A 26,277-nucleotide genomic window follows, 5' to 3' on the forward strand; every position below is an offset into this window, starting at 1 on the left:
ATGGTCACAGACAGGGGAAATAGGGAGTGCAACCAGATTAAACCCTGGCCACAAAGGTCAGTTACAAGAAAAAGATACATATATCCAGGCACAACCCCTCAAGCTAGAACATTTAAATAAGTTATTGGGGAGGTGCTAAAGGGGGTGTGGCCAGAAAATAGCAAAAAAAAAAAAAACAGTTAACCCTTTGCACATTCACATGCAAATGTTCAAACAAATGCATTCACATGGATCAATCATCCAGGCACCACTGCTCTCCCTACATCTAAGTTAAAAGCCAGGGTCTTAGTTACAAAAGAATGCATTCCCTTGCGTAGTCACCTACACTAATGTACCTAGGTATTCATAGGTGTCCTAACTCTAGCCCTGTAACAAGCATAGTGCAGACATGCAAACATTCATTGCATCAAACTTATCTACAAGATTAGGAGCACATATCCTGACATCCTCTCCTGGGACAGATAGTGCATTCCCTTGTGTAGTCACCTACATACACCTTCACATACATAGAAGTACCCAGCTGACTACGCAAGAGAATGCATTCATTTGTAACTAAGACCCCAGCTTTTAACTTAGCTGTGGGGAGAGCAGTGGTGCCTGGATTGTTGACCTAAATGATCTATATCTTGTTTTTGTACCGCAAATTAGCCTATTTGTGGGCAATACTTGTTTTCATAATTACTTTATTTTCCATGCATTTTATAGGGAAAATACACTATTCTCCCAATTTTTTTTGGCAAGTTAATCCGTTTCCACTTAATTATGTGGAACTAATAAACAATTCAGTGTGGTCTATCCTCCTTAGGTCAGTAGCATGTTTTTTTGTCTGCGGCTATTTCTTCTTCTTCTCCTTTGCTCCAATTAGGATAATTGGATAAAAGAAAGTTCAAAATCTTTGATGGACATAAAATGCTTATTGAGCACTGTATAACCTTCTCTGTTTGATGATACTAGTTCTGGTACAATGGTGGTTGCATGTGGCATGATGTGCCTGTTGAAATATATTTTTTTTCTAAAATAGAAAAACATTTATTGGTACAGGTGTACTGAAGCCTATATTGGATGGGTCACGTGAGAAACAATTTTATTTAAACACCTGACTGTAGTTGTTTCTTAATTACTTTAATTACTGCTGAAGATTTTTTTTTCTTTTATGCATTTTATGACATACTTGACTGTATTACACTCCAAATAAATATAAACAGTGTTGTTATATTTTTCCTCTTCAGCTTTATTCAAATACCAATAAAATTAACAAAATGCTTAAAGTGTTAATGTACTTACAGTTTAAGGGAAATTATAATTTTGTTAAGAAGAACTTAAGGACTTCATTTCAACTCTAAATATTGCAAGGGTTATTATTGCCAACCATTATTTCATCTTGATTATTTTGTATTTTTGTGTATATAAAACATGGGTGTTCCATAATATGGCTAACAGAAACTGGGAGAAAGGAGTGACTGTCAAGTTTATTTCATTATTGATCACTTAAGAATATGTACTCTAACATTTTATCCAGTTAATTGCATAAAATTGGAGTAGATGCATGAATGTTTTTTCTTGTGACTTGTTGAAGTAACCAGGCTTTTATCTATGATTTTTACATGTCAACGCATTTTTATTGTCTTTATCATGAGCAGAAATCTTACTAGATATAATAATCTGCATCGTACATTCTCTGTTGTAGGGTTTCGGTGGTGGAAAATTGAGCTCTTTGTCTCTCGGACAAGGACAAGGACCAATAGCCCTCCGTATGACTGAAAAGGCTATAAAAGAAGGAAGTTGGGTAGTCCTTCAGAACTGCCATCTGGCTACTTCTTGGATGCCTATGCTGGAAAAAGTTTGTGAGGTACCATTTAAAACATTCTGAACACGGAGAAAAATCCATTTACAGCATGTATTTTACATAAAAACATAAAAGTTCTGCTCTCATCTCTCAGCAGATTAGTAATGCAGGAACCTAGTGGTTCCTAACAGCTATTTAAATGCATTGTAGAATGTAGTAGGCCTGAATGCTTTTGCAGAAGATAAGGATCTGCACAACTGTGATGGACTTGGGGTGTGCTTCTGGTTATATGAGAATGCACACTCCCTCTGTCCATGGAACATGCTGGGTGGTTTAGCATATTGTGGGGCCTAAGGTAATGTACAGAAAGGAAGGCCTACTTCCTCAGGGAAGTGGTTGAGTGGGCATGTGCATTTATGATTTATGACAAGTATAGTGTGGAAAAGTTTGCATGGAAATATCATAAGCTCAGTGGTCCTATAAAGACTAGTGGCTAAATAATTTGTAAGTTTTAACAAGTGTCCAATGTTTAGTGTTACATTTTACCAGTCTTTTTATGTGCAGCCCCCATGATCAACCCCTTCTGTTTTCTAAGCGTACAGCTTTTTTTTTTTTTTTTGTGCTTTAGAAAATGTGCAATCCATTATGTGCACCCCCAGTAAAAGTGCATTACATTATATGCATTACCATACAGTAGCAACCTGATAATTATGTAGAAAAGTATGTGCCCCTGCAAGTCATTTACAATAAGGCCGATGAGAGTTTCTGGAAGCAGTTTTATATGAGTGAATCACTTTTCTGTGCATCACTCAATGGCCTTGATTCACAAAGCCATGCTAACTCATAGCACGGCCGCGCTATGCTTTGCATAAAACTTTATGCGCGTTATAACAAACGCTTGCACACATTCATGCAGCACAACACGCATAAAAGTATGTGTTGTGCCACGTGAATGCACGCAAACGTTTGTTACAGTGCGCGTAAAGTTTTATGCACAGTAAACCGCGTGTGAAGCATAGCACGGCCGTACTATGAGTTAGCACGGCTTTGTGGATCAAGGCCCATGTGTGCAAATATGTCCATAATGACACAATGCTTAGAAATGAGGGGTGTAGCTGCAATAAGTCAAGGCACCAGTTCAGGTATAGTTATTTGCACATAATAGAACATTATTTTTAATTAACTATGCTGAAGTGGGCAGGCAGTCAGAGATTGCTGAGGAGGAAGCAGGTATTTTTCTTTTTTAATTTACAAAATCTGGAGCCTTTTTATGCATCATTCATATCAAATAATGTTTTATCAAGTGCATTAAAAACAGTATCTAATCTTGACCTTAAATTGTCTGTATATCAAAACTGACTTTTTAACAAGTGTAAAAATGTAAGAGAGGAGCTAAAAAATAAAATACAGGGTAGCCATGGCACAATCAATTCAGGCTGCAATACATGTCTATCTATATGTCACACTGACCCTTGCTGCTGCTATACATTCAACTTTCATAGGCTTGCGTCTGAATTCCTAGAATTCCAGGAATAACATATGCATATGCCCTCCCTCACCCACCAATTGTCCCTGATTGTGCCCAGTGATTGGCTGAGCACCACAGTCGGAGCTGGGGGGCTTTCACACACAGCCAGGAAGTGCTGAGGTAAGTCAGACCTGTGAAAACTACAGGGGACATTAAAAGAGTTCAGTGTCACAATGTGGTGCCAATTGTATTGCGCTACTTAAGTCTTTGGGTTAAAACTAGCACTTCATTTTTTTTCGTATAATTCACTAAATGGACCCTGTAACTAATTTGGTTCAATATAAGGAAGAAAGAATTTTCATCTGTAACATGGGGCAAACTTACTTCATGAATAATGAATTCAAGTGGGTCTTTAGCTTCTCACAATTCACTTTTTTTTCCATGTCAGTTCTTCCTGGGAGTTTAACTTTCTGAATTCTCTATATAATAACTGACGGAGATTGCTGTGTCCATTCCTTTTAATTGAGCATAGGTAATAAAAAGGAAATTAACAGGCAACATAATTCTGCTCAAGTTATATCTCATCTTTAATATATATCTATTTCAGAATTAAATTAAAGTATACCGTTGTGTTTTTTCTTATATTATTTTTGCAGGAGTTGAATCCTGAAACTACGCATCCAGATTTTCGCCTTTGGCTTACAAGTTATCCATCACCAAACTTCCCTGTGTCTGTGCTGCAGAATGGAGTGAAAATGACTAATGAGGCACCCAAAGGCTTGCGTTCTAATATTATACGCTCATACCTTATGGATCCAATCTCTGATCCAGAGTTTTTCACAACCTGCAAAATGCTTGTTAGTAATGTTTATTAGATTTGCTTTTATTGCCTTAAGCAAAATGGGGTAAATCTCTTTTTACTTGTATAGTGCATGCATTACATTGATGGCACTTCTGGCAGTATCAGTGTAGATTGCCACTACAGCAAAATGCCATTAGGATTGAGCATTTAAAATACTACATTATTTATTATTAATACAAATTTGAAAATGTTTTAATGTTATACAGTTAATATTACAGTTGAACTAAAGTAGTGTAAAAAAATTGAGAGAAAAAATGTGTATGGAGGTTTTAGGATCTGTTATAAATAAATAGTCAATATACACATCATTAATCCAAAAGGTGCTGGTGGCAAAGCAGTAAATTTACTGATGCACATGACAATTCAGAGCAGTGAGTGCAGGCAGTTAAAGATGTAGGTGTAAATCAGCAATGTTTGCCTCGTCCCAGCACCCGATCTGTAGTCCTGCCTTAAAGAGGAACTGTAACGTCAAAACGTCCCCTGGGGGGTACTCACCTCGGGTGGGGGAAGCCTCCGGATCCTAATGAGGCTTCCCACGCCGTCCTCCGTCCCTCAGGGGTCTCGCTGCAGCCCTCCGTGCAGCGGTGACGTCAATATTTACCTTCCCTGCTCCTGCGCATGCGCTCTGACGGCTGTCGGCTCCGAAGTAGGCGGAAATACCCAATCACCGTCGGGTCTGCTCTACTGCGCAGGCGCAAGTTTCCGGCGCTTGCGCAGTAGAGCGGACCCGACGGAGATCGGGTATTTCCGTCTATTTCCAAGCCGAAAGCAGCCACAGCGCCCCCGCTGGAGCCAGCAAAGGTAAATATTGAATCTACAGTCGGGTCTGTCGCCGGCTGTTCAGGGGGCTGCAGCAAGACCCCCGTAGGACAGAGGACGGCGTGGGAAGCCTCATTAGGATCCGGAGGCTTCCCCCACCCGAGGTGAGTACCCCCCAGGGGAGGTTTTTGATGTTACAGAGTCGATTTAATGGTTCTCTCCCCAGTACTGCTTTGACCTGCTTCACACAGACACCGAGCCTGCAACGTGCTACTGTACAGAAGATCTGAAAGTCTCAAACTGTAATTGAAAATATTAGATAAAACGTTTTGCATTAAATAAAAGTATGCATATTTGCAGTGCTACCAAAGTTAAAAAGACATTATTTCCACTTTAAATTAAATTACAACATTTAGCATTGTTAGTTGTGCAGGTTATACCAATGATACTGGGGCAGACATTTACCTAGTAACACTGTCTTTATAAGTGACTGTTAATACAAATAATGTATAAATGTGTATAAAATGTAAGTTTAATGCTGCTGCTTTTTCTAAATGGTAACGGATTGCAGCACATTATATGAATACATTATATTTGTTTATTTATACTCAGAATATTAGTTAAGTATTGATATTGATTTTGACACCAAAGTTAATAAGCTACATAATGGAGAAGCAGCTATATGACGTGCCAGTTCAGGAAGGCACTGCCACAGCGAAGCAGGTAAAGTTGGTGCACGGCACTCAGCACCGAGCCCCAAAGCTTGGCACCGCCATAGCAGCAATGCTATGATGCACGCCCTGCGCAAGAGTTATTCGGGGATCCGATGATTGCCATACCCTGAATTACATCTCCTCCAAGTTGCTACAACTCGGAGGGGGAATAATATTTAATGCTGCCAAGGAGTTTAGCGGCAGCAGGGAGAGCCATCACTTGGCTCACCATGCGCCCAACTCACCGACAGCATACATATATGTAGGCCTGCCACACAGCCGATGCATATTTTTGGAAGGATGTGGCTTGCCGTTGCCAGCTGTATCAGTTGAGAGCTAGTGTTTAGCTGTGCAATATAGTGCATAGACCCTGGGCTGGAAATTGACTATAATGTATAGCTAAGCAATTCACTAATTCACTAATTCACCACACAGTGAGAGAGTTATCTTATCTATTTATTCCTTAAGTTACCTTCTCTGTAGATAAATTACCTCCTCTGTAGTTAAGTTACCTCCTCTGCAGCTAATTTCACACGCAGTTAATTAACAGTCTGTCTTTAACTTTAGAATTCTGGAGTTATTTTAAAGGAATCATTAGGCATTTAAAAAAAAAAAAAAAGCTTTACTCACCTGGGGCTTTCTCCAGCTCCTTGCAGCCGACTGTCCCACGCCGACCGCTCCGCTCTCCGCCGCTCTCCCGGTCACTGCGCACAGTGTTCAGGCCGACCCCGAGGTCGTCCATACTGTGGCTCCGCTGTCACTCATGGCCACGTTGGCCGCGGCGTACTGTGCAGGCGCAGTATGCCGCGGGCAACATGGCCATGATTGACAGCAGCGATTCGCGCAGCCGCAGTAAGGACGACCTTGAGGACGGCCTCTGCACCGTGCGGGGAGCCCGGGACGGTGGCAGAGAGTGGTCAGCGTGGGACGGTCGACTGCAAGGGGCTGGAGAAAGCCCCAGGTGAGTAAAGCTTTTTTTTTATTTTAAATGCCTGATAATTCCTTTAAGGATTGAAGAGTTAACTTTAGAGATCTCACCTTAAATTAAAGACAGAAGAATTAACTTTAGGTTTGCCTGAGGTAAAATGTTTCCTGAATACTACATGCCTTATCTCCATGGTGATAACTCTAGAAATGATATTAAAGGAATGATCCGCGGAAATTTGAAAAAAAAAAGTTCCACTTACCTGGGGCAGCCGTCCTGTGCCCCCGCCGCAGCTCCTGCGTCTCCCGGTCCTCTTCGCCGGCGGAGCCGACCTCGCCAGGTCGGGTTCCGGGTCAGCCTCTTTCGCGCTCCATGTCGCGGGTCACGTGGTCCGGCCGACATCATCTGGATGCTACTGCGCAGGCGCATAGCTACTGCGCCTGCGCAGAAGCATCCAGATGACGTCGGCCGGACCACGTGACCCGCGCCTTGGAGAGCAGAAGAGGCCGACCCGGAACCCGACCTGGTGAGGTCGGCTCCACCGGCGAAGAGGACAGGGAGACGCAGGAGCTGCGGCGGGGGCACATGACGGCTGCCCCGGGCTGGAAGAAGCCCCAGGTAAGTGGAACTTTTTTTTTAAATTTCCAGGGATCATTCCTTTAAAGACAGGAGATAAGCTTAGTGAATTGAGACCATTGACTTAAAGAGACACTTGAGCCAGAAAAAAAAAAGCGTTTTACTCACCTGGGGCTTCTACCAGCCCCCTGCAGCAGTCCTGTGCCCTTAGCGCTATTGCGGGCCGCAACGCGCACAAAAATACACGTTGCCGCATATCTATGTGTAGGTAATGAAGCAACACGTATCTTTGTACGCGTTGCAGCCCGCAATAGCGCTAATTACAGTAGGGAATGCGGAGAAACCTACGTGTGGCCAGTTCTCTCGGGCCTGTTTGCAAAAACGAAACTTGCTGGCAGCGGGGGGCCAGAGGATTAGTGAGTGACTGCGAGGGCACAGGACTGCTGCAGGGGGCTGGTAGAAGCCCCAGGTGAGTAAAACTCTTTTTTTCTGGCTTAAGTGTCCCTTTAAGTGTATAGTCGAACTCCAATTAATATCTGAGTGCTGGTGCGCAAAGGATTGTGCTGGTGTGCACTTGTCATCAAAGACATATTATTGGATTATTTTTTCCCACTGAAAAACCCATGCACTGTGAAAATTAAATTTGATTTCAGTGTGGACAGCTCCTAATTGATCAGCTTTTAAGATATACCCATCATACCCAGGTATAAGAGCACCAAACATTTAGCTATCAAGCTCATCTCTCGAAACTGAATAGATGTAGAAGTCTTTCTGTCATATTTAATGCCTGCACATGTTTTGCATATTCATATATATATATATATATATATATATATATAAAAATATGTTTTGTTGTTTCAATCTCTTTAGCCGGAATTCAAGAAACTGCTCTATGGTCTCTGCTTCTTCCATGCATTGGTCCAAGAAAGACGGAAATTTGGTCCTCTTGGATGGAATATTCCCTATGAATTTAATGAGACAGACTTGAGAATAAGTGTTCAACAACTTCACATGTTTCTAAACCAGTATGATGTAAGATTATTACAATGAATTTTTTGTGCATATTTTCTGTATTGTTCATTCTTTACCATTTTTCATTCATTTGAGAACTATAATTACTCTCCATTGTGAAGTGTAAGACATAAAAAAAACAACACAAGACACAAAACAAAATAAAATAGTAGCAACATTTCTACTTTTTTCAGCAAGAAATTGGACATTGTAATACAGTCTGCTTTTTGTGCTGTTTGCTAACACATGTATTATGCTTAGAGAATAGCAGAGGTGCTGCAAAAAAGGTTTGCTTCAGTATACTAAATATATAGACTGGATTCAATGGGTTTGATAGTATTGTTACATATATTTCAGCCATGCTATTCTGATTCTGAAATTAGATTCCTTTGTGAAAATGATTGTTTTCTATTAATAATAAGCTGTGATCAAGAAGCAAGCGAAGAATGTTGTTACATGAATATGTCTGAATTTAGTTACTCTGAATAGGCAACTTTATCAAAAACTTTTAGCAAACAGGCCAGCAATTTTCATTTGTTTAACAAAATATGATAATGTTCTCCAGGCACTGATAAAAGGAATCCTACAGTATATTGTATAAAATAACATTGATGTTGGCAATGGTATTGTAACAGGACTGTGTGTTTTTAGAGTATTGTGATTGATTAAGCTTTGTTCAGAACTATGTTGTAGTCTTAGCATAACAAAGTTCCGAATGCTGTAAGAAAATGCCACACTGTAATAGAATTTGAACGTATTTTCACATCTTCTGATGTTTACTTCTCTTGTAACAGGAAGTGCCATATGATGCTGTACGATACATGACTGGAGAGTGTAACTATGGAGGTAGGGTAACTGATGATTGGGACAGACGTACACTTCGTAGCATCCTCAACAAGTTCTATACCCCAGAGATAATTGAAAATGATGATTACAAATTTGACTCAAGTGGCCTGTATTTTGCACCATTAGATGGAGATGTGAGTAACTTTTTTTATTTTATGTTGATACATTTGTAACCATTAGTTTAATACAGGCAAACACGGTGTTAATAATTCAGAGTTTTGAGATTATCTCCATTCCTCTATTCAGCCAGCACAGTGACATAGTGGTTAGCACTCTCGCCTTGCAGCGCTGGTTCCCCGGTACAACTCCCAGCCAGGAGACTATCTGCACAGAGTTTGTATGTTCTTGTGTGGGTTTCCTCTGGGCATTCTGGTTTCCTTCCACAGCTCATAAACATACAGATAACTTAATTGACTTCCCACTAAAATGGCTCTAGACTACAATACATACACTACACAATACATACATAGACATATGACTGTGCTAGGGATTAGATTGTGAGCCCCTCTGTTAAGGGACAAGACAATACACTCTCTACATCACTGCAGAAGATGTCTGCACTATATATAAATAATAATACTCTTCTGTGTCTACATTGATTGGCCAGGAGAAAGAGGCCAGTGACCATGTGACTTCTTCCCTCTGACAGATTCCATGGTAGACGACATTATGGGGAATCCTTCTCCAATTGCAAGGTATTTAGGGACTTACCCACCTCCATGCCCCCCCCCCCCCCAAAAAAAAATAGGTAGGGGTAATAGAGTGAACTGTTTCTGCTACAGGTCCTTCTAAAAAAAATAGCATATTGTGATGAAGTTCATTATTTTGTGTAAACATTAGACTTTCACATATTTTAGATTCATTACACACAACTGAAGTAGTTCAAGCCTTTTATTGTTTTAATATTGATGATTTTGGCATACAGCTCATGTAAACGCAAAATTCCTATCTCAAAAAATTAGCATATCATGAAAAGGTTCTCTAAACGAGCTATTAACCTAATCATCTGAATCAACTAATTAACTCTAAACACCTGCAAAAGATTCCCGAGGCTTTTAAAAACTCCCAGCATGATTCATTACTCACAACCGCAATCATGGGTAAGACTGACGACCTGACTGCTGTCCAGAAGGCCATCATTGACACCCTCAAGCAAGAAGGTAAGACACAGAAAGAAATTTCAGAACGAATAGGCTGTTCCCAGAGTGCTGCATCAAGGCACCTCAGTGGGAAGTCTATGGGAAGGAAAAAGTGTGGCAAAAAACGCTGCACAATGAGAAGAGGTGACAGGACCCTGATGAAGATTGTGGAGAAGGACCTTGGGGGACCTGCGGAAGCAGTGGACTGAGTCTGGAATAGAAACATCCAGAGCTACTGTGTACAGGCGTGTGCAGGAAATGGGCTACAGGTGCCGCATTCCCCAGGTGTAGCCACTTTTGAACCAGAAACAGCGGCAGAAGCGCCTGACCTGGGCTACAGAGAAGCAGCACTGGACTGTTGCTCAGTGGTCCAGAGTACTTTTTTTGGATGAAAGCAACTTTTGCATGTCATTCGGAAATCAAGGTGCCAGAGTCTGGAGGAAGACTGGGGAGAGGGAAATGCCAAAATGCCTGAAGTCCAGTGTCAAGTACCCACAGTCAGTGATGGTCTGGGGTGCCATGTCAGCTGCTGGTGTTGGTCCACTGTGTTTTATCAAGGGCTGGGTCTATGCAGCTAGCTATCAGGAGATTTTGGAGCACTTAATGCTTCCATCTGCTGAAAAGCTTTATGGAGATGAAGATTTCATTTTTCAGCACGACCTGGCACCTGCTCACAGTGCCAAAACCACTGGTAAATGGTTTACTGACCATGGTATTACTGTGCTCAGTTGGCCTGCCAACTCTCCTGACCTGAACCCCGTAGAGAATCTGTGGGATATTGTGAAGAGAAAGTTGAGAGACGCAAGACCCAACACTCTGGACGAGCTTAAGGCCGCTATCGAAGCATCCTGGGCCTCCATAACACCTGAGCAGTGCCACAGGCTGATTGCCTCCATGCCATGCCACATTGAAGCAGTCATTTCTGCAAAAGGATTCCCGACCAAGTATTGAGTGCATAACTGAACATAATTATATGAAGGTTGACTTTTTTTGTTTTAAAAACACTTTTCTTTTATTGGTCGGATGAAATATGCTAATTTTTTGAGATAGGAATTTTGGGTTTTCATGAGCTGTATGCCAAAATCATCCATAAGAAAAACAATAAAAGGCTTGAACTACTTCAGTTGTGTGTAATGAATCTAAAATATATGAAAGTCTAATGTTTATCAGTACATTACAGAAAATAATGAACTTTTATCACAATATGCTAATTTTTTGAGAAGGACCTGTATGTGGTCACCGCCTTACTTTGGTGCTACCAGGTAGCCACTGTCTTCTAAATGAATAAGGAAATCTGTCTTTTTCAAAATGTTCAGACCTTTAACTTATTCAGAAAGGATTTAGTTAAAAAAATAAAAATAAACACTGCCAACCCAGAAAAAAAACAAAAAAAAAACACTTACTTGTTTTTAAAGTTAGTGGGTAATTTATTTTAATGCCTGCAACTGAAGAAACATTGTTAACAAGGTGGATATGTAATGACAAAATGTATTTACTAAAAATGATTGATAAGATTATGCTGCCATTTATAAAACTGTGTAATTTTATTATGTGGAACAGTTAATCAAACTTCAGAAGACAATTCAGAAGTGCAAGGACATTGCCTCATATTGCACTATTCATTTTCTGACTCGGGAGATTTCTGGTGATGTGTCATTTTCATATCCTGAATGGTTATTCTCATATTGGACACTGTTGATAACGATAATGTGAAGATAATAGATTTTAGGCAGTTTTAGGTTCATAAATATAAATTGAAAGTACAGGACAAACCACTTTCCTAACAGTTCATTCTTTAATTTTGCAGTATAACCATTACATTGAGTGTATTAAGACCCTTCCTCTGAACTCATCTCCTGAGATTTTTGGAATGAATTCCAATGCTGATATTACTAAAGATCAGTCAGAAACTCAGCAGCTATTTGACAGCATCCTTCTAACACAGGTAAGGCATTGGACAATGAACATGTTTTGTAAGTCAAACATTAATTATGCTCTTGCTTTGTGAGCCATCATTATATGCTGTTTATATATGCTTAATAATTTCTACTATAGAGCACACCGCATCAACCACATCAGTTATTGTCCCCAAAGAATCTTTCAATCAGATAAGCAATGACATTTCTGTACTGTAGTCATGCAGATACACAATAGGGTTATATTTATGGTGAATGACAGTTAACTCCTCTGTATGATTTTGGATTACCAAGAGAAATCCATACAAATACAATGAGAACACAAAGATCCCACATAACTGATATGCCTGGTAGCAGTGGAACCTTGAAAACAAACCTTGCAAAGCCACAGTGCTGACCAGTCAGTCACCATGTTATCCCTTTATAGTAGAATCAGATACATATATACGTTTGGTGACTCTTAATCCCCTCCTTTCAGCCTTAATCAGCTTAAAGGACACCTGTGCTGAAATGAATAATATGAATGACATTGCTGGGCTTGTCCTACAAAACCTGTATGCATAGCTTTCATGCTGTTCTTTTGGATTTAGTATGTTTTTAATAACTGATCTGGGATAACTAATGTAGAGCTACCAGGCCATTTTTAGATGGAGATAGGCAATGGCCACCTATAATTTATAGCCAGCACAAGTTCCCTTTAAGAATTTAATTTGATTAAATGCACAGTTATTTATCAGGGTTTTTAAGGCTACTTTTCCTTACCGTATTTTATTAGTAAGAAGTCTTGAGCATTCTCTTCTTGCACCAATGAAACATTTTTAAGGGAACCTATGTGAGAGGTGTGATCTGGGATAACTAATGTAGAGCTACCAGGCCATTTTTAGATGGAGATAGGCAATGGCCACCTATAATTTATAGTCAGCACAAGTTCCCTTTAAGAATTTAATTTGATTAAATGCACAGTTATTTATCAGGGTTTTTAAGGCTACTTTTCCTTACCGTATTTTATTAGTAAGAAGTCTTGAGCATTCTCTTCTTGCACCAATGAAACATTTTTAAGGGAACCTATGTGAGAGGGATATAGAGGCAGTCATACTTTTTTCCTTTTAAACAATACCAGTTGCTTGGCAGTCCTGAACTCAGACCTCCTCTCTGCTCTAAAAGATACGCAACAGCATAACAACCTTTAAACACAAAACATTTTTTTGTTACAGCTGATACAAATCTTTCAATAAATCTGCACTGTTTCTACTTCCTGATTCATGCAAGCAGATGTATTGTTAACATCCTGTGCTTTTACATGAGCTTATCTGCTATCTCTTTCATGGCAGTCATGTGACACAGGGTAGAGCTCAAATTACAACTTGTGATTAGACACAAATGAGGGGGAATTAAACAGGCTAAACTCTCTAAATACATACAGGGTGCATTTCTCTCAATTTTCCTTTTGTCCTGTGCAAGAGTTCGGGTCCACTTTAAAAGGAAATATATCAGCCTCCATATCCCTCTCATCTCAGGTTACCGTTAAAGTTTATATTTTTAGTGACAGAGATTTGCATCTGAGGAGCTGAAGGGACAATAATCCTAGTGACTTATCCCCACCCATCAATTTCATGCCACTGAAACACAGAGCAAGCAAAATTGACAGATTTTTTTAATGTAATGTGACCCAAGCTTATTTTAATAATAAAAGCTAATTCACACCTGTCCATACACCTGCAGTGTTGGTAACATGCAATGAGACCTAGCAGTGGCATGGAACAGGTGTCACTGCAAAAGTGGTGCTTCTAGACAAGAGCATCCATTTATGGCACCTGTAGACAGGAGCCTATAGTGCCTAATGTGAAATCCTGTCCTATGTTGTATAGTGTAAAGTGGATCTCCATCCACATTATCAATATCCTCCAACCTTGCTGTAAAGAAAAGTTATATTTACTTGTGGTTTGGTGTTCCATGAAGCCATCCCAAAGACCCCGCATCACTCCACTTCCCGTGACTGGCCCCTCCTTCTCTCTTTCCTCTGAGAAGAAATGCCTGGCTATTTACTGCAATAAATATAGAAAACATTCTACACATTTCAAATGGGAGGTTTTGTGCTTCAGAAGTTTTTGCCTGTAAATTGCAGGAAATGCTACATTATAAAGATATGCTTAAATTAGAATACATACAAAAATACATCATTACAACCTTAACCACTTTCGGATTTCCCAGACGCATAACTACGCCCCTATTGACTTAATGAGCGGATCAGGGGCGTTGATAAACGCCCCTGCCGCTATTGTGCTGTGCGGACACGATCGCGCGCGTGCACGCGCGCGCTCCCGCGCACTCCCGCCCGCGGGTGCGCGCCCCCGTGCTTGCACATGCGCGTGCACAAGCTTCTTTTATCTCTGGGTGGGATTGATGAATGGGAGTAATTACTCCCATCACCAATCAGATGCCTGTAACAATGAATGAGCACTGCTATAAGCCAATAGCAGTGCTCATTCATTTGTGAGGTTTACAAACAATGTTGCCAGCACTTAAGAAGATACAGTTACCTTGTAATCACTCCTGAGAGGATTACAAGGTAACTGGATCTTCTTTTCTTGTAGTCTGACTGCCACCTAGAGGATTTTATAAATATACCAGGACTTATAAATAAATATACCAGGACTATATACCCCTGATCAACCCTGATTAACCCTGATCAACCCTGATCTAATCCTAGCCTCCCTTGCTTTTTTTTTTATGGTTGGAAATATAGAAATAGTGTATCTTTTCATTTTTTTCTCTTTTTTCTTTTTAAAATGCATAGAGAATAACATTATTAACTACAATCAGAGAAAGAACATGTGTGCATCAACCAAGAGAATAACATTATTACTAAAATAAAATATCACCCTTAAAAAGCCTAATTTGTGGCGAAAAAAACAACCTATAGATCATTCACATGTGATGAGTAGCAATAAAGTTATCAGTGAATGAATGGGAGGAGCGCTGAAATGTAAAAGTTGTTTTGGTTTTAAGGGAAGAAAACCTGTGATCCTGAAGTGGTTAAATACATTTTTAATAATTTTGAATAAAAAATTAAAAACAAACAAACAGGATGAACTCCCACACTCCGGACGAATTCCTTCTCTATTCAGGTTGGGTGGCCAGGAGTAAAAGACAGCGAGCATGTGGCCTCTTCCCTAAAGCCATAGTCAACCCATATGGATTTCCAAATTAGGCAGATACTTTACAAGGTGTCTGAAATTACCACCCATCCTCCTCCACTAAGTACACCTGTCCCAATTTTGAGGGACAAGCAGTTTTTTCCCCTACTCATGATTTCCCCCAAAAAGAAAGTGCGGAATTGAACATGGAGGCTTATGTTGTTTTAATGATATGAAACACACATACAGTACCTGGTTTAAAAGCATTTCTGGCATTGAACTTTGTTTTTATTTTGAAAAATCTTCATCTATGTACTTTTTTTCTGCAATATTCTGGTTTGAATGAGGAGTTCTGCCTTTCCTGTTCATCACTTCTCTTCTGGAAACAGACATATTTCAAATTTCCCACTTAGACTTTCCCATTGGTCCAATCCAATGCCAAGGCTTCCCATTGATTAAAGGCTTTATATCAGTTGTCATTATTTTGTAAAATGCCAAGTTGTTGTTTTTTTTTCAGTGACATATATATACCGGTGAAGTCATTTAGACATCATTTTCAGCCAGCAGTTTATTAGCAAACAGAAACAACTAGATTCCCAGCAGTGTTGTAAATTTGACCTTTCAATGTAGATGATCAAAATGCAGTATCAGAAACCAAACAAGTTGGTTTTACAGATAATAGTATGGTGTAATATTTTAGGTGCAGATTAAATTCTGCAGACAGGTTTATAATTACAAGTCAGCAGTTAAACAAGGAACAGATCTTTCAGTCAAAATCTTTTAAGAGAAGATATACTTCATTTCCAAGACTTTGTTCTGGCCATATCTCTGCACATTTGTTTAGAAAGATTGAAGTAAATAGAATATTCTATGTGTAATCATGCCACGTTGTATGTGTAATTATGTTATACATCTTTCACTTGAAACATAATGTAAATTACTTATTACATTCTTAATTTTTCTCTTTTCCAGAGTGATAGTGTTGTAAGTAAAATTTAAAATTAATGTACCTCTGTGGTTTTCTTGGGCTTTTCTGTGCAGTCAATGTTCTCATTAACAATGTGGTGTCAGAACTTGTCGGAGATGGGTCTTTTATATGTACTGTAGAAAATGAAAAGGGTTTTATCAATGTCTCTTTTGTCAGGAATAAACAGAGAAAACACATGGCTGCTGTTTGCATTGTGAACAAAAAAAATTATGTTTTTGGTTTAAGCAGCAGAGAAAAAGCAACACTGATAACAGCATCTCTGTGCTTCAGTTACTTAAATTGCACCCTTGCTGTCCCTGAAGTTTATGGTATAGAGAAGGACTAAAAACACTATAGGGCAATAGCGCAGAAAAAGTGGGATCAGCGCATCACCAGGCCGCCTCCAAATGGCCTCAGCTCAGAGATGCGCTGAGCCCCCCCAGAGACTACAAACGCACCTTGAACCCAAACAGAGGCTCTGCATATACACCAAATAAAAACTAACAAGTGGGAGCAGCTGACCAGAATTAAATCAAACATAGCAAAGAAATGAACAGCACTACTTAAAAACAGATGAATGCTTACCTGCAAAAAAGTGCAGACCCCACTCATGGGATACAAATACACAATGAGCACACATACAACCTGTCTACCACTTGGAGGATGTTAGTTTCCACTAACAAGCTTGCATGCAATTTGTTAGGTACTCGTCCCTCCCACTGTCGAAGAAGTCTTTCCTCCATGGGAGGGGACCTAACACTAACTAAATCCTACCTATGCATATGCATAGCCTGGGCGCGCTACCAGTAAAATTAAGAATTGCGCAGAAAAGTATATGCAGAGCCTCTGTTTGGGTTCAAGGTGCGTTTGTAGTCTCTGGGGGGGCTCAGCGCATCTCTGAGCTGAGGCCATTCGGAGGCGGCCTGGTGATGCGCTGATCCCACTTTTTCTGCGCAATTCTTAATTTTACTGGTAGCGCGCCCAGGCTATGCATATGCATAGGTAGGATTTAGTTAGTGTTAGGTCCCCTCCCATGGAGGAAAGACTTCTTCGACAGTGGGAGGGACGAGTACCTAACAAATTGCATGCAAGCTTGTTAGTGGAAACTAACATCCTCCAAGTGGTAGACAGGTTGTATGTGTTCTAATTGTGTATTTGTATCCCATGAGTGGGGTCTGCACTTTTTTGCAGGTAAGCATTCATCTGTTTTTAAGTAGCGCTGTTCATTTCTTTACTATAGGGCAATACCCTGGCATTCGGTGCCAGCTGGTTAGGTTGGTTGAGGGTCAGTGCTAGGTTTTGACTACATGGATCTTAATCTCCAAGGTTTGGGCTTGTGATAGTGTTTTTTTCCTTTAATGTCTACCTCATTAAAGGAAAACCCGTTCTTGACACCTAAATTTACATTTGGTAGACTGATCTGTGATATTTTACAACATGCCCTTTATTGGCATGCTGCACACTGAGAACTGGACCACATACGAAAATAAACACGCATGTTGGTCCTGACAACAAATTCTTGCTTGCTAATAGTGAGGGATGAGTTATTTCTAATCTACATATAGTGAATAATTTACACTTGCTTTCTTAACCTGCCTGGCGTTCTATTAAGATCGCCAGGCAGGCTGCGGGAGGGTTTTTTTTTAATAAAAAAAAAACTATTTCATGCAGCCAACTGAAAGTTGGCTGCATGAAAGCCCACTAGAGGGCGCTCCGGAGGCGTTCTTCCGATCGCCTCCGGCGCCCAGAATAAACAAGGAAGGCCGCAATGAGCGGCCTTCCTTGTTTTGCTTACATCGTCGCCATAGCGACGAGCGGAGTGACGTCATCGACGTCAGCCGACGTCCTGACGTCAGCCGCCTCCGATCCAGCCCTTAGCGCTGGCCGGAACTTTTTGTTCCGGCTACGCTGGGCTCAGGCGGCTGGGGGGACCCTCTTTCGCCGCTGCTCGCGGCGGATCGCCGCAGAGCGGCGGCGATCAGGCAGCACACGCGGCTGGCAAAGTGCCGGCTGCGTGTGCTGCTTTTTATTTCAGCCAAATCGGCCCAGCAGGGCCTGAGCGGCAGGCTCCGGCGGTACTGGACGAGCTGAGCTCGTCCAGACCGCCCAGCAGGTTAAGGGTCGAGGTTTTATTATGCAGTCATTGTTTTTCTCCTGTTCATTCCTGGGCATAGGAGGACATGCAATTACTCTTGCATGGTACAGCAGCCAATATGTAAAAAAAAAAATTCTACCATGGAGTGAATATTATATGAATTAAATGCTGGAATCATTTTGAGATATGCTTGTATACAGTTTATAAATGTTGGAAAGTTGACATGATCCAAAATATACCTTTATTTGTCCTTCAAAGTACTATTAGCACTTTATGCTATGGGAAAATGTATTGCATCTTTTCTTTTCTGCAAGACCTAGCCATGCAAGAGTAATGTCAATTAATTACAAACATAATACAGAGGGTGTTAACCCAGATATCTACTGACCAGGTTGCTTCTGCAATCTTCAACTTGTTTATATCAGGTTTGATTTACTATGGCATCTTCAGAAATCTCCACACAACTCCATAGGGAATATCATAGCATCCAGATCAGTTGAAATTGGCAGAAAACAATGCTGACACCAGCACATCAGCAAAACAGCACGTGTTTGGCAATTACATTGTCTGCCACACTTCTTGGAGCTGGTGGGTTCTTTTTGCCTCTAGGCATTCAATTATTACAGTGTAAGTGAAGGTAATCCATAGTTGTTAGGGTTAAAAGGTTTAATATCAAGAAGGGGTTAATGAGAGGGAACATTAAGGATAGGCGACATAGAGGGGATAAAGTCAATGGTAGTAATAAAGTGACTATGACTATGGTAGGGAGTCGATTGTAAGCTCCGCTGAGGGACAGTTGGTGATATGACTATGGACAGTGTAAAGGCACTGCAGAAGATGTTAGCACTCTATAAAAATACACAATAATAATAAGGGTGTTAAATTGCCAATAAGGGTGTGGTCAGGGTTACATGTCAGGAAGGATGTTTAATGCACATACATATAGTTGCTTAGTGTCAGTGGAACAATGGGGGGAAGCTTAAACAGTACTTGATGCCAGCACAAAAATTAACCATTATAAAAATAGGTAATTATGTAATTATTACAATTAGCGCTAGGTGATAACTCTATTAAGCAGCACGTTATATGAGGGAATCCCTTCAACCCCCCAAAAATATTCACAAGCTCTAAATACAATAATAACATGCGCTAGAAAATAAAAAATAGAATGATTTAAAAAAATTCACCATTTATTGAAATATTTATTCAAATATTTTGGTTGCTTAAAAACAAATCACTATTCCTGACTCTCTAATAACCTAAAACTTCTCACTCCATTCACCCACTCACACAATAGAAGGGCCCCTCTATCCAAATCTACTGTGTCAGTATCATAAAAAACAAAAGTCCAAGTAAAAGGGGAACTTATATCCCTTATAGACCCTATACTCCTGGGTCTGATCAAAAATAGTCACTTTAAAATTCCGTTCACAGTGGATGCCTTTATATTCTCTTCAAATCCCACGTTCTGTTCTCTATATTAAGACTCACGTGTCCCTCAATAGGGTATTCAGCGGCCACCTCTCATAGCAATATAGTCCTGCAATTGGCTTCCCCCATTCCGACCTTTCCTCTGTGCGGGGTACCTCTCTTACAACGATCTGCCCGCTGCCTTCCTCAGCATCTTCCGGCGGCATACGTAAGTTCCGGCTGAAAGACTCAGTCCTCCGCTCGCCGCACTTCCACTCAGCTGATCCGGCTAGCGTGTCAAGTTTAGGTGACGTCACCACACAGCTTCTGGAACTTGGTTCAAAAAACGGCTGCTGCGCGCTCACACAGCCTACTAGTTCCAGAGCTTCTCAGCAGATACCATTAAAAACAACCTCTACGCGTTTCAGCCAATGACGTTGGCCCTCATCAGGAGGAATCAGTTTAGGTGACGTCACCACACAGCTTCTGGAACTTGGTTCAAAAAACGGCTGCTGCGCGCTCACACAGCCTACTAGTTCCAGAGCTTCTCAGCAGATACCATTAAAAACAACCTCTACGCGTTTCAGCCAATGACGTTGGCCCTCATCAGGAGGAATCAGCAGCCGTTTTTTGAACCAAGTTCCAGAAGCTGTGTGATGACGTCACCTAAACTTGACACGCTAGCCGGATCAGCTGAGCCGAAGTGCGGCGAGCGGAGGACTGAGTCTTTCAGCCGGAACTTACGTATGCCGCCGGAAGACGCTGAGGAAGGCAGCGGGCAGATCGTTGTAAGAGAGGTACCCTGTACAGAGGAAAGGTCGGAACGGGGGAAGCCAATTGCAGGACTATATTGCTATGAGAGGTGGCCGCTGAATACCCTAGTGAGGGACACGTGAGTCTTAAAATAGAGAACGTGGGATTTGAAGAGAATATAAAGGCATCCACTGTGAACAGAATTTTAAAGTGACTATTTTTGATCAGACCCAGGAGTATAGGGTCTATAAGGGATATAAGTTCCCCTTTTACTTGGACTTTTGTTTTTTATGATACTGACGCAGTAGATTTGGATAGAGGGGCCCTTCTATTGTGTGAGTCAGTGAATGGAGTGAGAAGTTTTAGGTTATTAGAGAAATAGTGATTTGTTTTTAGGCAACCAAAATATTTGAATAAATATTTCAATGAATAGTGAATTTTTTTTAAATCATTCTATTTTTTATTTTCTAGCGCATGTTATTATTGTATTTAGACATTATAGAAATACACGTATCCCTCCCAGTGAGATCATAGTCAGGTGTAATGCCTGGCAGATCTCCTGCTTTCTTTTTTAGCTGCTATGCCCCAATCTATCACCACCTTCTTCACCCTATGTGGCACGTCCCCGCTTGAACAGGAGGTGAGGAAACAACACCTGCCCAACTTCGGTTACACCCAGGCCTTGGAGGTGCAAGGTATAGCAGCTGAGGCCAAGAAAGCCAGAGTACCACCAGAACAAACAAGACTATGTAGTTGGGTGATATTAGGTAATGGAAGAGGCTACACAGATCACTACAGGAGTTATGGATAAGGGAGCAAGATTGCCCAGAGCAACTGCAGCTCTGGGCTTCCGATAACCTCCTCAAATAAACAAGACACAAGGGTTGCTCAGGATGACCGCCACCCTGAGCCTCTGACTGAGTAATGAGACAGACAATAGACAGACAGACAGATTGGTAGTTAGTGAACAAAACACACTGGTTGCTCAGGATGACCGCAGTCCTGAGCTTCTGACTGAGTAACAAGACAGACAATTAAGAACATAACTTATAGCAACCGCAGCCTATAGTTACATTCACAGGAAACAGGATTAGCAGGAACAAACAGACAGAAGGATGGTTTGCCTAGCAATAGCAAACATCCACACTGATACAGACAAGACAAACAGGTAGGAGCATAACTAATAGCAACCGCTGCTATAGTCACGTCCACAGGAACTAAACAAGCAGGATAACTACCAGTCACCAACGTGGTGAAGGCAGTCTCCCACTAGCAGGATGGTAAGACTTCACTGACCCCCGCGGGTGCAGTGAACGTCCAGACAGGCAAGGAAATGCAAAGCAAAGCAATTCAAAATACAATTATCACAGCATGGACCCAGCAACTACTCGCTATGTCGGGCGAGGTCTGGAATGTGAGGCAGGCTTTTATATGGACATCAGCCAATGAAAACAGACATGCAAATTCCCACACAGCTGAATAGTAATCATGCAATCCTGTGCTACACAGATTGAAGGCTGTAAGCTATGTGTGAATGGAAGGGATTCTCATTACAAATGCATGCCAGATTATGCAACCACATGCATGTAAGAAATCCACAGCTGTCTGGCTGCAGTTCAACTGCAGTAAGCCATAGGTGGATTCATGACAACATCCTGAGCTACTCTGAACTTCAGTGTGATTGCAAATAGCAAAGACGCTCATGGCAATTGCAAAAAAAACAAAGCAACCAAACGCAGGTAGAGAAATCAAAACTTATCGGCTGCAGCTCAGCTGCAACCGGCAGGAGGGATCCATACAGTAACCCACCCCCCCTTCCTTTTAAAGGCGACTTCCTGGCATCTACAAACACTGGCATAATTCCCTTGGACTGCTCAAACCAGAAAATCAGATGCAGAGAGTCCAACAAACTGATCTGACTGAGCAGTAAAAAAGAATCAGTACACTGCCTTCCCATCCAGAGGATGACACTGTTTCCAGTTAAAACACTGTCAGTTTGATCCTGGGTGCAGCAACAACCCTTGAGACCCCGTCTGCGATATTAGCATGGGGCCCCCTCCTTGGATTTAAATCACCCATGTGGCTGGTAAAACACACAGATCTACACACCCTATCTCTACCATGCTCTTCACTTATAGTCAAGCCCCCTTTTGGACTGAACATGTCTACATGACTTTGGTTGCCCCCAAGACTTATGCAAGGGTCAAGCAGAGGTCAGTAATCAGTACAGTAATCCATTTGAATCACACACAGCAGCTTAGTACTAACTGCTATCACGGGTGGTAAGAGACTGACTGGGGCAAATCTTTACTGGGAGTGATAAGTGGGACTACAGGTCCCAGCAGCTATTGGCAGCTTTAACAGCCCAGTGTCCAATTGGCCACTTTAACCCTTGACAGTAAAATTCTCCTCCAGCTAATGATACTGCTGAAATGCATAAGATGGGCACTTGCATGGGCTCTGGGGATGCAGCACCCCACTACAGAGGAAGCCAGCCGTGCGAGCCAGCTTCTGGCTGAAGTGCTGGAAAAGTGAGTGCATGACACTGCCACTTGTCTTTTACAGTATGACCTAGGTGAGAATCTTTAACCACATACTAGCAGAAAATATTATAAAATCCAGACCAGGTTTTCTGGGTCACTTATGATGGCTCCACTGGAGACTCATGGAGATCTCTGGAGATGCCTTAGAAAATCACTTTATTTATTTACTTTATTTATTATGTGGTGGTAGTAGATTAAACACAACAATTAATGTAAAGGTGATGGACTTTTTTTCACTGTTTTTGGATTTTTATGAAATACCATTTAACTGTACAGACATGATGCATAGAAATATGCACAGCCTATGTAAGAAATACCGGGTCCCCTGCCTGAGTGTGTGAATCACTGGGCCGTGTAAACACAAAAACAAATGCATTGGCAAGTAGAACAGTACAGAAACTGCAAATGTGGATTCAGCTGCCTGCATAAACGCTCGCTTTAAATGTATTTAATGAGAAGCCATGTGCTATTATGGAAACAGCTGTATTAAGAGAGAAGTCAAAGGATTTAAGTTAAACCTGGTTAACTTGCTCATTCCTGCTATGGCATTTGCTTTGAAAATAAATGTATGTACAGTATACATACTGCAGGCGTCACTCCATAAAGGTCATTAGTCTACATATTTAAGTATCCTGTATTTATATTATCTTACAAATAGTAATGTAATGTGGGTAACCTTGACAACCAGATCCAGGGTTAGTAAAGTCAAAGAAATGTATTTTAGATCCATTACAAGAGGTTACTGGGTTTATTCTCTTTACTAAAAACATTAGTTGAGCTTGCAGCACGCACAGCCACTTTTCTTTTTTCTCAAAAATGACTGTAACTGGCCAATTTGATCGCTTAAAGTGAGCCATCAGATAAATGATTGATATGCTCCTAACATCAATATTTTAGCTGGTTTACCAACTTGCACTAGTAGTCAGTAGACAAAATCTCTGCAGTAATCCTGTCTAATATTTCTTGCAATACTAATAGCCATTGAGCTCCCTCCTGTTGCCCTCTCCACTTTGAAGTAATCGCAAAAAGGATGGGCGTATATGATCATGTTTGTCAATATTTGATCAAGTATCAGTCAGAGTTGCCCTAGTTTTTCACAGTTTCACTAGATTAGACTTTTTTTTATTGAATCTAACATCTAATCTATTTATAAATGCATTGTGCATGTCAACTTTAAGAGACACCACTGATGTCCCTCGCACTAATGATAATCCTGATTTGGTCATACCTTCTCAGGAAATATCCCTGGTGTAGTCACACACCCAACCAGGCTACTAATGTTCTTGTTGTAATTAGTAAGAAAAATATATTGTGGTGTGATGATCACAACTTGTATTTTTTGCCCCAATCTTTCTACAGGTGATTGGGGCAGTTACAGGTTATTCTGGTGTATTCAATATGTTAGTACCCCCTCCCACCTTCCATTAATGTCTCTGATGTAGTAGCACATGATTCTCAATTGTACTCTCTCTACACCACTGACACAGACTGTCTACTAAAGGCGCAGAGTGTTTTCAGTACATTTTCAGTAAGTTGACTAACCAACAGTAAAGATCTCCTACAGCTACAGTTTGCAAATAAATGAGAAGCAGAAAAACTGTATTGCGAAAAGTATTAGGATGGCCCTCCAAATCATTGAATTCAGGTGTTCCAATCACAGCACCTAGGCATGTAGATTACTTCTATAAACATTTGTGAAGGATTGGGTCACTCTCAGAGGCTCAGTAAACTCCATTATGGTACTATGGTAAGATGCCACTTATGCAATAATTCGATTTGTTAAAATTCCTCTAAATAAAATATTCCACAGTGAACTGTTAGTGGCATTACAACAAAGTGGAAGCAATTCCAAATGGCAACTCAGCCACTAAGTGGCACATAAAGTCACAAAATGGGGCCAGTGCATATTGTGCTTTCTCAGTTTTCTGCAGAGTCAATAGCTACAGACCTCATACTGGCCTGCAGATTAACTCAACAACAGTGTGTAGAGAGCTTCATGGAATAGGTTGTCATGGCCAAAGAGCTGCATTGCATCCAAGGGAATGTCCAAGGGGTAAAAAAACTTCTACTTACCCAGGGCTTCCTCCAGCCCCTGGCAGCGGATATGTTCCTCACCGCAGCTCTGGTGTCCCTGGGTCCCCTCCGTTGCAGATGCCGACCTTGCCAGGTCAGCATCTTGAGCGTGCGTCGCAAGGCTCGCAATTGCGCTCACATACATAGTTCAATAGTTACATAGTTTGGCAGAAAAAAGAATTTGTCCATCAAGTGCAACCTGAAGAAAAAATAAATAAATAAATAAAAAATTACTAAAACACCATCCTGAACCTGCACATATACCGGTTGATCCAGGGGAAGGTGATCCAGGGGAACCTGCACATATCCCAGTTGATCCAGAACTTTTGCACCTGTGCAGAATGCTCCCGACCAGTGGAGTGCAATCGAGAGCAGCGCAGCAGCGCGCTCGCGCAGGGGTAGAAGATACCGATCTGGCGAGGTTGACATCTGCAATGGAGGAGACCCCACGACACCGGAGGTGCGGCAAGGGAAATATCGGCTGCCAGGGGCTGTAGGAAGTATTATGGTTTTTTTTTTTCATTTTCCTTGGATGTGTCCTTTAACCACTTTGTCCTCCTTGACGTATAAAAACGTCAAGGAGGACAGGCGCGCTCCCGCGGCCGATCGTGCGCGTGCACGCGCACTCCCGTCCGCGGAGTCGGTAGCCACGGAATCAATGTATCGGGCTGGGGAGCCCGATCATTGATTCCTCTCCCCCGCTGAAAAAGCGACAACTTCTCTCGGAAGCTTCGCTCTTTCTGAAGCTGTGTCCCTCTAAGCGTACATTGTACGCTTAGAGTGACGTCATGTAAAAAAAATCGAGATTGCCATCTTGTGGCCAAAAAGTAAAACTACATGTAAATGCCCAAAAACATTACAATACACCAATATTTCCCCAAATAAAACACTTTTAAAACCCACCCTCCCAAAAATGCCCACATAAAATGTTTAATAAAAAAAAAACAAAAAAAACATTACTATAAAAAAAACAAAAACACATAAATATTTACCTAAGGGTCTAAACTTTTTAAATATCTATGTAAAGATGAAATATTTCTCTCTTTTTTTTTATAAGCTTGTAAATAGTGATGTATGCAAAACGGAAAAAATGCTCTTTTATTTCCAAATAAAATATTGTCGCGATACATTGTGATAGGGACATAATTTAAATGGTGAAATAACCGTGACAAATGGGCAATAACAATACGTGGGTTTTAATTATGGAGGCATGTATTATTTTAAAACTATAATGGCCGAAAACTGACAAATAATGATTTTTTTCATTTTTTTTTCTTATTCTTCCTGTTAAAATGCAT

At 41.0% G+C, this 26,277-nt stretch overlaps 1 protein-coding gene across 2 annotated transcripts in view; it reads left to right on the forward strand.

Moving 5' to 3' along the window:
* The window catches only part of LOC137524699 (dynein axonemal heavy chain 7-like), a 565,826-nt gene that overhangs the window by 513,464 nt on the left and 26,085 nt on the right, over positions 1–26,277 (forward strand). For both annotated transcript variants that reach the window (XM_068244848.1, XM_068244849.1), the window contains 5 exons: positions 1,688–1,849; positions 3,911–4,111; positions 7,960–8,121; positions 8,895–9,080; positions 11,893–12,030. In XM_068244848.1, the coding sequence (XP_068100949.1) occupies positions 1,688–1,849; positions 3,911–4,111; positions 7,960–8,121; positions 8,895–9,080; positions 11,893–12,030 (849 nt within the window). The remainder of the gene's footprint in view (positions 1–1,687; positions 1,850–3,910; positions 4,112–7,959; positions 8,122–8,894; positions 9,081–11,892; positions 12,031–26,277) is intronic.

This window comes from Hyperolius riggenbachi, chromosome 7, assembly GCF_040937935.1.
Source record: "Hyperolius riggenbachi isolate aHypRig1 chromosome 7, aHypRig1.pri, whole genome shotgun sequence".
NCBI lineage: Eukaryota > Metazoa > Chordata > Amphibia > Anura > Hyperoliidae > Hyperolius > Hyperolius riggenbachi.